The sequence below is a fragment of the Pochonia chlamydosporia genome, chromosome 3 (genome assembly GCF_001653235.2).
Source record: "Pochonia chlamydosporia 170 chromosome 3, whole genome shotgun sequence".
In the NCBI taxonomy this organism is placed as follows: domain Eukaryota; kingdom Fungi; phylum Ascomycota; class Sordariomycetes; order Hypocreales; family Clavicipitaceae; genus Pochonia; species Pochonia chlamydosporia.
Genome location: NC_035792.1, coordinates 1,606,414 through 1,622,664, shown reverse-complemented (window position 1 = coordinate 1,622,664; position 16,251 = coordinate 1,606,414). Strand labels below are relative to the sequence as shown.

At 50.6% G+C, this 16,251-nt stretch overlaps 4 protein-coding genes across 4 annotated transcripts; 1 reads left to right on the top strand and 3 right to left on the bottom strand.

Annotated features, from left to right (window-relative positions):
• Positions 1 to 334: 334 nt before the first annotated feature.
• On the bottom strand, positions 335 to 1,798 carry VFPPC_04385 (RNA polymerase I associated factor; the record flags this gene model as incomplete). The annotated part of the gene is made up of 3 exons (XM_018283748.1): positions 335 to 1,201; positions 1,273 to 1,598; positions 1,657 to 1,798. 3 exons carry the CDS (start codon positions 1,796 to 1,798, stop codon positions 335 to 337), a joined length of 1,335 nt encoding a protein of 444 aa, XP_018144942.1.
• Positions 1,799 to 3,955: 2,157 nt separating this feature from the next.
• Positions 3,956 to 6,025, top strand: VFPPC_13617 (serine/threonine protein kinase; the record flags this gene model as incomplete). Its single annotated transcript, XM_018291392.1, has 7 exons — positions 3,956 to 4,061; positions 4,115 to 4,172; positions 4,220 to 4,511; positions 4,563 to 4,763; positions 4,809 to 4,855; positions 4,908 to 5,198; positions 5,251 to 6,025. 7 exons carry the CDS (start codon positions 3,956 to 3,958, stop codon positions 6,023 to 6,025), a joined length of 1,770 nt encoding a protein of 589 aa, XP_018144941.1.
• Positions 6,026 to 6,266: 241 nt separating this feature from the next.
• VFPPC_04384 (zeta toxin family protein) lies at positions 6,267 to 7,253 on the bottom strand (the record flags this gene model as incomplete). Its single annotated transcript, XM_018283747.1, has 1 exon — positions 6,267 to 7,253. The coding sequence occupies one exon, from the start codon at positions 7,251 to 7,253 to the stop codon at positions 6,267 to 6,269; it is 987 nt and encodes a 328-aa protein (XP_018144940.1).
• A 2,675-nt stretch (positions 7,254 to 9,928) lies between these two features.
• Positions 9,929 to 13,022, bottom strand: VFPPC_04383 (serine/threonine protein kinase (Pdd7p); the record flags this gene model as incomplete). Its single annotated transcript, XM_018283746.1, has 3 exons — positions 9,929 to 10,086; positions 10,148 to 12,710; positions 12,894 to 13,022. 3 exons carry the CDS (start codon positions 13,020 to 13,022, stop codon positions 9,929 to 9,931), a joined length of 2,850 nt encoding a protein of 949 aa, XP_018144939.1.
• Between the last annotated feature and the right edge of the window lie 3,229 nt (positions 13,023 to 16,251).

Genomic DNA, 16,251 nt, shown 5'->3' with positions numbered 1-16,251 from the left:
GGGATTGAATTGATGGCGTACGAATTTTATAGGGAAGTAAAACGTGTGAATGGTACAGTAGGTGTATTCGTGGGCTAGACGGCTGATTCGACTGGGTTTGTGAGTTTGTGATCACCACGAGTATTCACATCACATACATGATCAATTCAACACAATGTGTGCTTGTATTTATAAATGAGATACGATCCCTGGAAGAGCCAAGCAAGTCAATTGACGCAGTCACTGTGCTAGGTGCGATAACCAACACCGACAGCCTCTTCCACAAAACACCTTCCCAAACGCCATTCTATGCATCATGTAAATACATTTTTGTGTGTATCATAACAGCCCCCGCCTACTTTCGTCGCGGAGCTATCTGTCTCTGTTTGGGGAACACCAGCGGCAACACAAGTCTCCCCATGTGTACGGCTGGCGAACCCTGAGCCTTGCTACTAACAGGCTTGACACGGCCTCCAATCTCATAGAAGTACTGGTTCAGCGTCTTCTGGTCCACCCTCAAGTCGTCTCTGAGATTTTGCGTGTCCACCTCAAAGTTGTCGACAATGCATGCAAAGACACAGCAATACGCCATGAGAAGATCAATGTGGAACTTTCTCATGACACCAGCATCGGAGAATTTTCGACGAATGCTTTCGACCACAGCCTCTGGCGCGGGTGACAGCACGTCGCGCAACTTGTCCCGAGGGAGAATCTGTCGTGTGCCTCGCTGTCTGCCAGGCTTGCTGCTAAGATAGAACATGAGCACAAAGTTAAAGTATCGAAGTACACGTAGTCGAGTGACAGCGTCGTCGTTGGAAGCAATGGCGTTGACTCGGGCGGCAACGAATCGAGATGCCGTTTGGATGCCCTCCTCGTGTCGAACCTTTTCTTGCCATTCTCTGATGGGGACGAGGTTGAGAACGTCTGCCCCGATAATGACCTTGGGATCATAGACATCGTGAATATCCGATGCATCCATATTCGCCTTCGGGACCGGCTTGGCTTCGTCAACGGCAGCCTGGAGTTCTTCTTTTGTTGCCATGTTGGTTGTAATCTGGCCAACAGATTTCAGAACTGCCCTGGCAGCGTCGTCCATCTTGGTAGGAGAATCGCCAGGTTTTCTCTGAGGAGCAATGGCGTTGAGGACGGTTTCGCGGATAACCTTCTTGGCTTTCTTTGTACCGAACGTTTGTCCCAGATCTGTTCTTCGCTCCAACATGCTCTACAGCCATCATTAGCACCACTGACTTGCAATTGGGTCGCCAGTCTGTTTGTCGAGGAGACAAATCTTACCTGCTTGGCCTGGTTCTCGCCCATGGAGGAGGCTGGCGCTTGCCTGGCGCGAACCGTGACTCGGACAGTCATCTTCTTTGCCTCCACTGCCTCAAGCTTGCCGGTTTTGGGATCGTAAATACCAACAAAGTGATTAACGAGTTGATTGGTCCCTCTATGGCCCTCTTCTCTCGCAGTGTAGTCTAGGCTTTGATGTGAAGTTGAGTGCAGTAGCAGCTCCTTGTCGCCTCCTTGTTTCGATTTGCTGGACTTGGGTCTTGACCCTTCTTGAGGCTGGTACGAGCGGAAAGCAATGTTTTCGGGGACTTCGATTCCAGGCGTCGTAGCTACACGGTTTGAAGGTAAGTAGGAGGTCGAAAGGCAGTCGAGAAATTACTTCCTTACCAATTACTGGTGGACAGTGTCTGGATCGTAGCACATTAGAGACGGCAGCTTTGTCTGCTGGCGCATCCAGCACAACCTTCTTTTTTGGCTTGCCAGATGACTCGCCATCCCTCTTGCGCTTCTTGTTGCTAATATCAGCCATTGTGAGGGTTAGGTTTTTGCCTTGGTTGACAATTCAATGTGCGGCCAAAGTTGGGCTGCGCAGCAGAATCGTCTCCAACTCCGTGGAATGCCCTCCAAAAAATTTTGGGCTCCGCTGTTGAAAGAGCGGCACAAAAAAATTGGCCCTCCAATGAGCCGTGGGCGGTGAAAGGGACCAGCTGAGCCCCACTAGAGGTCAACTGGTCTTTCTGGTCCAGTCAAGTCAGTCAGCTTCGGCGCCTCAATTGTGCTGAGTGCCTTGGCCAGTGAAATCGGCACCTCGACTTTCTGGAGCCGAACAGTTGACCAGTCTGGTTCGAATGTAACATTGAATGTGTGCATGTGGTTGCAATGAAGCTTCAGAATCACCATAGCTTCAAGAATCAGAAGCACAGCCCACCGACTCCCAGGCAAGAGGTATACTTAAATGCATCTATCTGTGCACAAGTACAGTACTGTATTCTTCTTCAGACTTCTGGTTCGCCCCGATCATGGTCAATGCAGCATGCAGATGCTGGCAGGCAAGCAAGTAGTTCCATAAGCTCTAGCATCGAAACACCGAGGCACCAGCATTTGACGCACCAATTTTGTTTCGACTTTCATAGGGCCACATGAGCTGCAAGGTCAAGAGCATTTATGAGACATCCGTACCATCATCAGTAATATGAGCCTGTCTAGAGACACTCAAAGTATTTGTTGTGACTAATAATATCACAAGTATGCTTAACATCCCAATATTCAGACCCAGAGCTAGACATCAATACTTGCCTGTAATTGAATGGCCTTGTTTTGTGAGTGGAATTATGGCCATTTTCTTCCTTGTGATTTCATGTCTTGCATGCCGCCGCACAAATGATGCAGTCGGCTGTCAACAAGCTCTGCCAGCTGCCATGACGCACATGCACATTTTTTGAAACTGGCTCCATAGCTGCCCTTTGAGCTCGCCTACACGAAATTGGAGCACAATCTCAATGCGAGCTCAATTGACAATAAAAAAAGGTTCAGCTTTATTTCACAGCGCTTTAATTATGTTACAGTCAGCCAAGCTGTGAGCAGTTGCTGCTTTTACTCGCCTTCTTCATCAGTACCACAACTCACGCTAAGCTCACAAACGTCACGAGACCACAATTACGGTTTAAGAAGCAAATTCTGTGTTTCATTTGTCAAAGCAATGTGCCAAAATTGTTCCTAGCAGCGTCTTCATATGACAGCTTGCTTCTCTTTGGCGATCCCTGAACGCCGTTCTTGTACCCGACCGTTTCCTTGTCCATTCACCCATCTCTCATCACGTCCATAAAACACCGTAGCTCGGATTGGTGGAACCGGACCGCCATTGACGTAATGTCCCAAAGGTTAAACCCCATCGTGACCACCGATGCCATGTCCCATTCCCAGCTTCGTTTGTACTGTTCCTCAGACGTAGGGAATTCGTAACTTCATGAAAGATGTGTCAAGTCAGGTAGAAGTGCGAGGCGTTTACTTGCTGTGAGGTTGTTAGCAAACACCTGGTCCAATTCGGTTGCAACTGCAGTTAAGTGGTAGCACTCACGATCGCGCTCTCATCTTTCTTCTCTTTCGCTTAAGGCGACGAACGCGCTTCTTCCTCCATTTGGCTCTCATCTTGAACGACGGACTGGGATTTGGTTAGCCGCTGGTGGCAAATGCGGTCGGCAGCATCGAGAACATTGGCATTGACAATTAATGCCTGCCAAGGCATTGGCCTTGCCAATGCATGTCCTCGAGCTGTACCTTTGGGAGCTCCTACTTACTTGTTCGTGGATGAGAATCGTGTTTGGATGAGTTGCAACAGAAGAGGAGCGGGGGGAATTTCCAGAGCTTTTGGAAACCAGCAATGTAGGGCAAGAAACCCCCCAGGATCACGTGAGCCAAATACGTCAGAAGTGGTTCGAGCGCCGCAAGTACACAGTGTTGGGTGTGAATATACATGATGACACTGTACTTGATTTCATCCATATTGGGAAGGAAGCTCCCACGCAACTGCCTCGAGAGCTTCAGAAGCTACGAAAGCTTGGGGGCATGCATTTTGTAGGTCAGAATTGATTGATTTTTTTTTCCTAGGAAATCTGAGTAGAATCATATCTACCTAGGTAGTTGAGCAATGTTACAAAATTACACCTACAACTCTTAAATCAGCATCATGGACAGTGGTGCATCGCCTCTGGCTTCTGGTAGCGACACGTCATCTGACTTTCCCGTTGCTCGCCTCGAGTATACATGCTCGCGAGGTGGCCGAGTGCAAAAAGGTGCAAATCCACAAGTTCTCATTTTACAGTGTCACCGACTAATCGTCGTCGAGGTTTGATATCTGTCTCCAAAGACGACATCTTCAAAGTGGGAAGAGACCCTAGATCAAAGTAGGTCCGCAGCTGATTCCGCAATGAAATTAAAGCTTACTCTGTAGTGACTTTGCCGTACAAAGCGACCACGAGAGCTTGATTTCAAGAAACCACTGCGAGTTTTATGCTGTGGTGTACGAGCCTGGCGTCAACTTTGTCTACGTCCGGGATCGGAAGTCTTTCAACGGAACGTATGTAAACGGCAACATCATAGGCAAAGGACCAGACATTTCATCGGGGTATCTCCTTGAAGACGGCGATACGATCGAAATTCTTCCATATTGGAAATTTACATTCCGACAGCAGAGCGGACCTCCACGGATTGAAATGAACAGGATACAGCTGGCGGAGTCCAGGGTAAGTATTGGTAATAAACCAGCCAGGCGCAAACTCCAATTGACCTTGTAGTTATTTTCAGACAAGTACTCAATAACGGAGCGTTGTATCGGACAAGGTACAGATGCAAATGTGTATTTGGCCCATGACTTGGTCGCAAAGCGTCAAATTGTATGTAAAGTGGTGAACCTCGACGAGTATCAAAACCGCTTCGATCGCGACGGATGCGCTAGGAAGCTTCAAGAGGCTGATATTCTTCGTCAATTGAGACATGTAAGTGTCTCCAATGATGGCAAAGATATATTCTAATACAACTAGCCGAATATCCTGCCATATATTGAATCAATCTCTTCTCCTCATTCACTGTAGGTACCTGTCCCGAGTTTCTCTTGCCCTTGCACATACTCACAACTGTAGCTTTATTTTCACGGAACTAGCTTCCGGAGGGGACTTGATGTCCTTCATCAACAGGCACAACGGAGTGAGAGAATTTGATGCCCGAATTATAATTAGACAGGTAGTCAGAGGGCTGCATTACCTCCGCAGCAAAGGGATCATCCACCGCGACCTCAAACCTGAAAACATTCTGCTGGCCTACTCGCCAAAAATTGCATACCATCGAGTGATGCTATCAGACTTTGCCACAAGCGCGGTGCCGAATAGGAGCAGAATGAAGACAGTCGTTGGTACTACGAACTATCAAGCGCCGTGAGAAGCCTCACCGTCGTCGCTGCCTGCGCTTTTCACTGACTGTTTGTAGGGAGCTCTTTGGCAGCCGCTCTGATCAAACTCCGGCAATTGACATGTGGTCACTAGGCGTAGTTGCTGCCATAATGCTCACTGCAAGCTTGGATATAGGAAACATCATTCCGAAGCTGAACCGGCTTAGTCAAGATGCTCTGGACCAGACATTGAAGCAAGACATTCTTCAACCGTGTTTGAAGCTGTCCAAGAATGGCAAGACCTTTGTGTGGAAATGTCTTCAGATATCCCCAGAGACTAGACTCACTGCTCTCGAGGCAGGATGCCACGACTGGCTCTGTACTCCCGAAAAGCACTTGCTCTTTTTCCAACAGCTCGATCAAAGGATCCTGGGCAACTGGAAAGCCCCAACCGAGCTCAAGCCAATGCCGATTCAGCTGCCAAGTGTTTTGCTTGGGCCATTGACCAAGGTTCAGGATGCAGAAGCTTTTTTCAAGGCTTATTCAAGTCTTTCCCGGCACTATCCTCTGGTACAAACAGAATTTTCACAATATTTTCGCTCTGAAATACTCGATAGTAATCCGAACGGAGTTGTGGGTGAAAAGAAGCTCCCCACAATAGCGGAGTCTACAATCATGAAAGGAACACCAAAAACCACAACCTCAAGCGAAGATAGTTCAGAGGAGACAAGAACTAACTCGACAGTATCATCCGAAAACGATCTCCCGCGGAGACACAACTCTGACTTGGGGATACAGAAACGAAAGCATCCGGAAGAAGGGTGTCACAATACGAAACGGCAAGTTATGCGCCGCCAAGCAAAAGATCTCTGATACAGTTTCGTAGCTGCTCTTACTGTTAAACGGGTTAAGACAGATCTTGTGGTCTATTTCTGCGATATATTGGAGATAGATTGGCTTTATTTTGCAGTTCAACAACATTGCTCGCATGTACACGTATCTGAGTTGCTAGAATCACCGAATACAACCATTCAATGTATTAATACCCCACGGAAGAGACTTACTTGCCTCTTCCCATGCCAGCACAGATTCCAAACAACCCTCATTCCAGAGTTCACAACTGCCCCAGGCGAAGAACATTAAAAATACCTCCAGCTTCTTCACCAACTTTCCCAAAAGTCACTGGCTTCAACTCAGCCCATCCATCCTGGTTGTCCCCTTGGATCAACGGCCTCAACATCCCTCTCACCTGTTCCACCTGCTCAGCAGCATCCTCATGCGTACTCATCTTCTGGACATCATCCAACGCAGTCTTCATCTCCTGCGCCGTCAACGGCCGCTCCCTCTCCTTCCTCAACGCCCCTTCCACTCCTCCATCAACCATCTTCCCATCCTGCCCCTTCACATCTCCATACGCCACGAAATTCCCTCTCCTCACAACCAAAACCTGATCCGCCACTGCGCTCTCGTCCAAAAACCTCGCCGCATCCACTAGCCCCGCGTACGAATCATCATGAACCTTCGCGGGGGTCAATCTCACGGGCAGATTTCTCGACTGACCCTCCGGCAACTTCTCGTAGAACCTCACCAGTATCCCCAACCTACTCAGCGCAGCTGGAACCGCCAACAACACAACTTCCACACGATATCCTGCCTCGCTGAAAATACGAGCCAACTGCACAAAATCATCGGGGTGGCGACACGCACTCTCCAACAAGACGTCTAATTTCCGCCGAACAACCTCCTCTGATGCCATGGCGAGCCATTTCCTCGCGTCTGTGCCGGTAGCAGGGGACGCTAGATGAGGCGTTGAGAGCATGAGACGCGTATACTCGGGATGGTATGTCTTGTATGTGTCGGCGATGAGATGCGCGGGAGCGCCCCGGATGAGATGGAAGGCTGAGAGGATGGCTGGCGAGAGGCGAGTCTTGCCTGCGCCTGTTTGGCCGACGGCTAGGACGGCGAGTGGTGGTGCTTGGGTTTGGGCATTGTGGGAGAGGTTGTGGAATTCGGCGGGTAGGATTTCCGTGTTGAAGATGCGTTGCGATTCCTCGTCTGATAGACGGTAGGATGATAGATCTGGTGGAGGCATGGTGTTCATGGTGAAGGGGTGAAGGGGTGATGTTGTGCGGTTGGCGGGGTCGGGAGGAGATGTAGCTTGAACAAGGTTTCAGGTCAATTAATAAGTCGACGGCATGGATGATGCAATGGAATGTATGATGCCCAATGGATTGAATGAGTGGAGGGATTGGGATTATTTAATCGGTGAGCTTCACCGCAGACGCCTCAGTATTGTGGCTCACTGGGAGCTGTATGTAGGTGATAATTGAGGGATTGTCTGCCGCATGTCGTTCACCTGTAGGAGGTAAATGCAAATAATTAAGGCAATATGATGTAATTTCATGCGGAAAGAAATATACTTGTTCTGAGAAGCTAACAAACTTGTACACAGATGCACGTAACGACGCTGTGTTATTATCAATGTGAGGAATGAGCTCAATGATCTGAACAGAACAACAACATACATCATGACGACGATGAGCCCAGGCTCACTTTTACTCAGTAACACATCAACTCGGGCTTCGTACAGTCTCAAATTACGCTTGAGATGTTAACACTCTACTCCTACAGCCAAATTCATATCCCACATGACATCCACACTCGCAACAGCAAACACATACACCACACACTTACAACTCACAACATAACCATAACCCTAAACACCATCACACATTATTTCCCAAACATCTCCACAAAACACAATCCATCTCCCCCTTCCCCGGCCACACCGGCGCAAAACTCACCTTCCCAACCCTTTCAACCTCCCCTTCATCACCAACCTCATTCCCCTCCTCCCTCCTACAAACCTCTCCTCTCCTCTCACACCTCAAACACCCCCCCTCCCCAAGCGAACATCTCAGCCCCTCAACCACACACCCCAAACAGCTACGCATCTTCCTCTCAACCCCCTTCCTCAAAGGCCCCCTCGCAACAGGCGGCCCAAACCTCACTCTCACCGGAAACCCCTCCAAATACCTCGGTTCCGCGCCCTCCACCACTCCCCTATTCTCATCCCACAGCCTCTCAATCTCCCTATTCACCCTCTCCAACCTCTCCACCCACCGCTGCTCGTCCTCCGTGCCATAAAGCCCATTAACACGATCAATCATATCCCATATCTTGCTCATCACATAATCCCTCGATACGCGCAGAGATCTACGTTTCCTAAGAGCACTCCTGCCACGTTGACGGTCTCGTTCCTAACGAGCATGATTGACGCGCTCAGACTGCTGAATCAGTTGGTCTTGGAAGAGGGATGCGTATGAGGCAGTTGTGCTGGCGACATCTGCGTCGGACTCGGTATTAGTGAGGTGGGCGTTTCGGAGGATGTGTTGGCGGTGCGTGAGGGTTTCGGTGAATGTGGCAAAGTCGGACGTGAGATCCAAGGTGGTATATAATGTTGACGGAGTGGGAGGCTCGTGATTGTGCGTCATGTTTGTTTGCTACTCTTAGGTGTTGAGAGATAGGGGGAGAAAGGCTGTTGAAGGTTCGTTGGAGGTTTGGATGATGTTGGGAGGAAGAAGGATCGACAATTCCTTGGATAAACATGCCATAGCTATTTAATGTTCAAAGTCGAATCATTGACAGGTTTTCGTTTGCAAATGCTGCGTGTCGTGAACTGCTTGATACTGGCCTTGTCGATATATTCACGGGCAAGAAACTAGGCTGCTATAGAATATGACAAAAGCACCATCACATCAATCAGCATTCACGTGTGGTTCTCGCCGTTACTTACCATGCAGCACGAATCTTCTCTGGTTTTGAACAGGTTAATGAAGGGGGTGTTCACCCAACAATCCTCTGGCTTCTCTTACTTCATAGCCATAAGAGTTATACCGAGGAATTAACAGTACAACTACAAGCAGGCCTAGTTTCACTTGGCATGATATCCCAACAACACCAGGCTCATGGAGCAACAATCTTCACAGACACGGCTTCGGGTGTCGTGTCAATTCACACATGAAACGGGCTAACCCCGTCAGTGCCAACTCCTATTTAGAGTTATGTGTTAAAGAAATACAAAATTGTCCCGCTGGCACAGCCAGACCTTCGCCAGAGGCCTCCAGACCGAATGCATATCGTAAGGAAAGACAGGTGCAGTTCGGGACTCAGGTATATCAATGTATACCGCCCGCAATACACGGCAACAAACGCCTGATGGGTATGGGCTTACTTTGCCAAACATCATGCATGCATGCATACTTCTGCCATCATCAGCTCTCTGAGTCAATCAACCAAACCAACATCATCCTGGGAAAAAAGCAACCAAATATCAGATCCAATCCCCCAACGCCGATCCATGACCATTGACCCTTGTTCGATTGTAATGAGCTTTAAAGTAAAAAACAATCTCCAAATCTCAAATCGATGTGCTCGCTAACGACTCTGGGCGAGGAGTATGTCAAGGCTGATTAATGCACATGCTCAGCAGCCAACAATCCCAAACGCTCCAACAACGGATTGAGAAGGGAAGAGAAGAAGAAAACGGGAAATTAACAGGGCCAATGTTAACATAAACGTACTACAGGTTGAAAGGAAAAAAGGAAGAGACGTGAAATGGAAAGAAAAGAACAAGCGAGTAATGGTAGTATCTTCTAGCCGTGGGGCTGTCCAGGTGTTATTTTGTTCCATCTGTATTTTGTTTTCTTCCGGTTAGCGTGTTCGATTCATGGCCATCTTTGACCACTCGAATCTTCGCACATGCAAATTTGCAATTTATGCCGATCCATGAGATGGCACGCTGCGTGGCGTCACATCGCCACTTCGTCGCCGGGCAGCTTGCAGCTGTACCTGCTGCTCCTTGTTGTTGGCGTCAGCAATCATTTGTTGCTTCTTGACGACCGCTGCAAGGCGGCCCTTGATCATTTGGATCACTGCCTTCCAGTTAGTTCCAACCCCCGCGGCTTGTGTGTCTACATAGCATTCAGTACTCACTCTTTCGCACATGAGCCTCCTCATCGCTGTCCAACTCACTGCTGGACTCCTTGGCAGCGCTTCTGGCCGGCTCCTTGCCAGAAGACACTCGTCGGGTTGTGCCGTCGCTATCATTATCCAAGACTGCCTCAAGCATGCGAATTGCCGTAATATACGAAATCTTACAGCCGGGTAGGTTTTCATTGGTGACCTCATCAATCGCTGCGGCACGACTCATTTCCAGAGCACGGTCGTACATGAGCTTCTCCGCACTGATACCCGGAGTCAAATAGACTTGCTTCGTTGTTGAACCTGACGATGAAACGAGTGAATCTACGCCTTGGTTCGATGGGTGACTCGGGTGATCCTCTGGCAGCAGCCTTTGAGCCTCCATCAGCTTCAGACGAACGACCTCCGACTTCTCCAGGACTTCGTTAAAACGCTGTCGCACCCACTGCACGATAGCGTTGATGCTTTGCGAAATGTTCTCTGAGACAGCAGCTGATACGCCGCCGTTGCCGTCGCCCCGGCCATTCTTGGACCACCACAAACTCGCGAGGTCCATAGCGCGAGCAAGCAAGGTGAGCGACTTGACATAAAGCACCAACGCCTCTTCAGAGAGCGCAACAATCGCCTCGATGGTGAGGCCATCTTCATCTTGGGATAGTTGGTCTACGCCGACACCTCCAAGCCCGTGATCCATTGAAGGCGCCATCGGAACGAGCTGCTTGTATTTGACTTCAGCAAACCCGTACACACAGTCACTTCGTTCAGCATATTCTGCCATGGCCTCCTTGGTCCTGCCGTCCTCGTCTGCCGACGGTGAGCTCCTCCCATCGCCAATAAGGCCGCCTGGCGACGACGGGGTTGGGTATGCCGGGAATGGCTGGTACATTGGAGGTGAGTGGCCTTTGCCGCGTACAGGGGCAACTTTGAAGCCAAACAGCCGTAAACTGGCATCCTGAATGGCCTTGGAAATCGCACTGGACGCAGACCCAGGACTAGCGGACAAGGCCTTCTCGTAGGATGACCGGCGGTCATGTAGCGCCCGCCCTTGGGCTACAAGTGCAGTACGTGATGATGGTGTCGGGATTGCTCCAGTTGTCGACGTCGGCGCCCCTTGCTGGGTGCTTCGCCGTACCATCTGAGCCGACCGCGGGTCAGATCCTTGACCAGCAATTCTCTCATTCGCAGCTAACTCATCAGCCAAGGCATTAACTTCGACATGTCTCCGCTCGACCACGACATAATCCCTTTCAAACATTACATCCTGAGCCGCTTTTTCCTCCTCGGTAATTTGCTTGTTACTAAGCGAGTGCCTGACCACTCTGGAAGACTCTTCTTGTGACAGCTGTGACCGCGGGATGGGTTGGTCTCGGATAGACCTGTCACTGGTGTGATGCTGGCTCGGCGAAGACGAGGCATGTTGAGGAATCGGTCGTTGGATACCTAAGCCAGCTCCAACATTGCGAGGAGAGGCCTCGGGACGTTGTACATCTGTAGACTGACGTCTGTATCGGCCATCGCCATGGCTTCCCTGTTGCGGTGATCGAGGAGTTGCTTCTCGTGGTGATCTTGACGATGCCACCGGTTCCCGTGGAGAATCAGGCACTGACCGGCGAGCAGGAGGGGCTCGAGGGGATGGTGGGTATTCCTCTTCCTGGGGGATGGGGTGCAGATCTCGTTTTGGAGACTTTGGGATATCATCTTCCACTAGCCCAGGGATCTCACCCGTGACTATTGGATGAGCAAAGAAGTTTTCAAAGCTGAGACGCTCCACAGGGCTTCGTTTGAGCAGGCTTCTCACGAGGGCCTTCATTTCCGAACTGATGACGACCTCCCTGGGGAATTTAATGACGTCCTCGGCAGCTTCTATCTTGCGCAGGAGTTCAACGTGGTTCCGTGCTCGGAATGGAGGCCGGCCAGTCACCATTTCGTACAGAACTGTGCCTACGGACCAGAGATCGGCCTTGGCGTCGTAACGTTCATAACGAAGAATCTCGGGGGCCATATACAAAGGTGAGCCGCAGAGTGTGTCCGCAAGAGACGTTGATGGGAGCACTCTGGCAAACCCAAAGTCGGCCAGCTTGAGCATTGGCAAGGAGGCTAGGCCGGCCACGGGTATTAATGAGTCTTGGCTGGCAGACATGATGGGCAAAGCTCTTTGATCCCTGAATGCCTGTGACGGAAGTAGGAGGAGGTTCTGTGGCTTTACATCCCTGTGCACATAATTCTTGCTTCGGAGAAACTCCAGCGCACTCGTCAGTTGCTTCAGGAAGTGGCGAATGACGACTTCGTGAAGACCTGAATTTGGAGCACTTGGATATTTTCGAGCCATGTCGTGGGTGGCAGGATGCGTGGACAACTTATCTCGCTTTTTGATGAATAGAGACAAGTCGCCCAACTCGCAATACTCCATAATCAAGTTGATATGGGTGGAGGATTCGAGGCAGTCATGCAGGGCAACAATGTGAGGGTGCCGCAGAGTCTTGAGGATCTGGATTTCTCCGTAGAGGTTCTCTTTTAGCTTCTTGTTCAATCGTTCGAGTTCGACAGATTTGATGGCAACGGCAGCTTTTGATTCCTATGACGAAGCACACGTGAAATTAGCATTTGGAATCTACATTGAGACATCCCGAACAAGACGAAGAAGACCCCGAAATGGAGTAAACATGCCCAGATTCAGGACATGGTCGGGAGCTTTGATGCCAACCGGCCCTTCCCATCTCCATCATGTTGGGGTCGGCCTCAGAGGCTTGCAACGCACCTTATGCCAGCCCATATAAACTTGTGCAAAGCTACCCTTGCCAATTTCCTTGTCGATAACAAACTGGCCGATAGCTCGTCCATTCGATCTCCTCGAGCCGAAGGACGACCCATCGTGGCGACTCGCCATGGCTTCCTGGTGAGCTTGTCGTTGACAGGGAGATAGCCGATGTCGATGAGTCGATGAGAGCCCGTGGGCCTACAAGCTTCGGGATTCGTTGTTCACTACCGTGGTCGACATGTAATCGACTTGAAGCTTGCTTAGATGAAGTGGAAGACGGTGAGCCAAGCTGGGAGTTTAACGCGACGTCCGAGGAGGGGGGAGAGCGTCGTTGTCAACGTGATTAAGGCAGAAACGACCGAAGGCAACAAGATGAGCAAGTCGGTGGGAGGAAAGCAGCCTGGGATGGGTGCTTTCTGCTGGCGGCTGGTATCCGATAGGTTAGGCAAGGTCAAAGGCTATAAGGCACCTTGGTGGTTAGTGGGCTGGTGTGCGAACAAGACGAGTTGATAAGCCAGTCAGAGGAGGCGTCGTGGGAGGAAAGTAGAAGCAAGGACAAAAGCAGGGACGCAAAGAGATGGGATAACGTCTTTGCTTTTTGGGAGGCGAACCAGGGAAGCTTCTGCGGAATTCGGGGATCTAGATGACCAAGCTTTGGCGTCTGGGGGAGAGTGACTAACACTGAGACACCGACGATTCAACGACTCAACAACGGCACCTAGCCAGAACGCGGTAGTGGTTCAAGCTGGCTGGTCAGAGCGGCAGGAAAGAGACTTGGCGATCATGAAGAGAAACAGTAGTTGTATGGAAACAAAGGAGAGAAGGGCATCCCTATCTGGAAGATGAAGTGTCAAGGTTGAAGGTGTTATTTGAAGACAAGGTTAGAACGAGTGACAAGACGGACAGGCGAGGGGTCCTAATCTAGCGGCGATGGCAGATAAGCAGAGACAACTTGGGACTGGTTCTTCCAGTCTCCGAATGCGCCCCAGTGCAGTCTGCAGTCTGGTAGGTTGGCGCAAGGATGGCGCGTGAAAGGCAGTTGAGGCGGGCGATCCACTTTGGTTCAGAACAGGCAGATGGACGACGAATGTCAAGTCCATATGAATTTGGGTGAATGAATGACAGCCCGGTCTTCAGACGGGGCACGGTGGTTTGGGTGGGTGGGCAGGCTTCTAGCAGCCGGGCTGGCTGGGGGGTGGTCTCAACTGGTCTGGTGCATGTGGGGAGTTCAGAATGGCCCGAGTCCAGTCCAGTCCAGTACAGTCCACTTGAGCAGTCTGGTGAGAGATGACATCTGGACCCTCAAGATTGGCACTCATGTACAGTCTGTGGTCAAAGGTATTTAGACATATTCAAGAATACACTAATACAGCTCAATATGCCTCAGCACACAACGCGATACGCCATACCTTTCCCCGTTTAAACACTTCTGACCCCCCCTGTACTTGACTTGATCGAATAGCGGATGGCGGGGGTGGATGCTTGTGTGACTCCCATTGATGCCAACTCAAAACGTCAAAGTCGTCGAAAGCCGAGAGACTACCGAATGGTGCAAGAGACAGAAGAGAAAAAAATTATGCGATGCGTGGATTGCCAAGATGAAGGAGACAAAAGATGATGGATAGTGAATATTAAATAGAGCAGCAGGACGAAAGGGGATGTGGAGTGGATGAGGTTAAGAGTGATGGGAAGCAGAATGTTAGAGCACGACAGGAGAGGCAGAGATGAGGCACAGCCAGCACGGCGTGGATTGCAATAGCGAAGTCGTCAACTGGTACTAAAGTACCTTGACTTCTGTTGCACCTTGACATTTGAAGACGACATCGAGAGTGGACACGGAACAAACAGGAGTGGGAGCAGGAGCAGGAGCAGGGTCAGCGCAATTACTCAAGTGAGGTGCTCACTTGTTCACTTGAGCAGTTGGGCATTTGATTCACCAGACCACAAGTGCTTCACTTGGAACTTAGAACCCATCAATGTTGGGAGGAAGAGGGGCTCCAGCGACTTGGAGTCTGTTCCGGGGTGGTCAACTGCATTCTCCTAGTCCCCACCGAGGCTCTAGTTTGGTGTGGTGGAAGACGTTGATTGATTGACATCGATGTCGGCCTGGCAAATGTCAACACAGCGTGATGGGGGACTGGGGCGACCAGAGGACCCGTGACAGGTCTTGTCAAGTCTGGTTGTATTGATCCATGTCCCAATGCCCCTTTGGCGTGGTCTGGAGCATGACGCTTGGGCATTGGCCCAGCGAGTCGCAACATTGAAAACAGGCTGGGACAATGCATGCCATTGTGGCAGCACAGGCGGCCGTCTCATGTCCATCCGAGCAGTCTGGTGCCCCGTACGGAGTAGATGCCAGCCAGGTTCGAAATGTCCAGCCAGTTTTGCTGCATACTGTTATCAACGGGCAAATGTTTGGATATCCGCCAGCCATTCAGAGGCGACCAGCAACGGCTGTATGTATAGCTGTCCAGTCCTCACAGATCAGGCGTGACTCGAATCCATCCTGTCCTGTCCTGTGCGGTCATTCTGATGCCACGCACCAGGCCATTGGCGAGTCTGGTTGAGTCCAGTCCAGTAGCCTGGGTTGCCTGGATCAAAGCCTAGCCGGGACTTGCGGTTATCAATTGATCATCAAGTCGACATGGACCGACACAGACCTGCAACACCGACAGCATGAGATGGCGACGCTAAAGCTGGAAGTCCAGCACGGAGGAGTGGTTTCTCAGTGGCCTGATTCCGTTTAATTCGAACTTGAGCCTTGTTTTCGCTTCACTGGAGCTACGCCTCCGTTGCATCCAGCCTCCAGCGCCCTGCGCGCCGCCTCCAGATGTCGTGCTGGACTTGAGGTAGCGCCGTCTGATACAAGCACGGCATCTCTGTCCTTCGGTAACAAGCACCAGACTGGTTTCGTAAGCATTGACTTTGTGGCGGTAAAGTCCCTGACTAGCACGCTCGCAATCTACCACCGCCAGATGTTAATATCGGTCTACATGGCAGGTACCCCATGATGGCTGGCACAATACTTGCTGCAGAGCCAAACCTACTCCGGCCTTCTTTGGCTGGCCATTGAAGATCAGGGAGCTGCAGGCCAGTCCTGTCCAAGTATCAAGAGGCAAGCTCGCTCAACACTGGTGCGCGCCGCCATGCCCGTATTGACGAGGCTTCCAACCAGACACAAGATGCCTTTGTCTTGGCTGTCCTCGGATCCACCTCCACCTCCATCTGAGACCAGCCCAGAGATACATGGTGCTCAATCTGAGTGCTCTCAGGTCAAGCTGATTGCCCATCCACCACTCGAGGTTGGCTCTGAGGCACCGATAAGCCATCCCTTCCATCCAGCCCAAGAACATTGTTG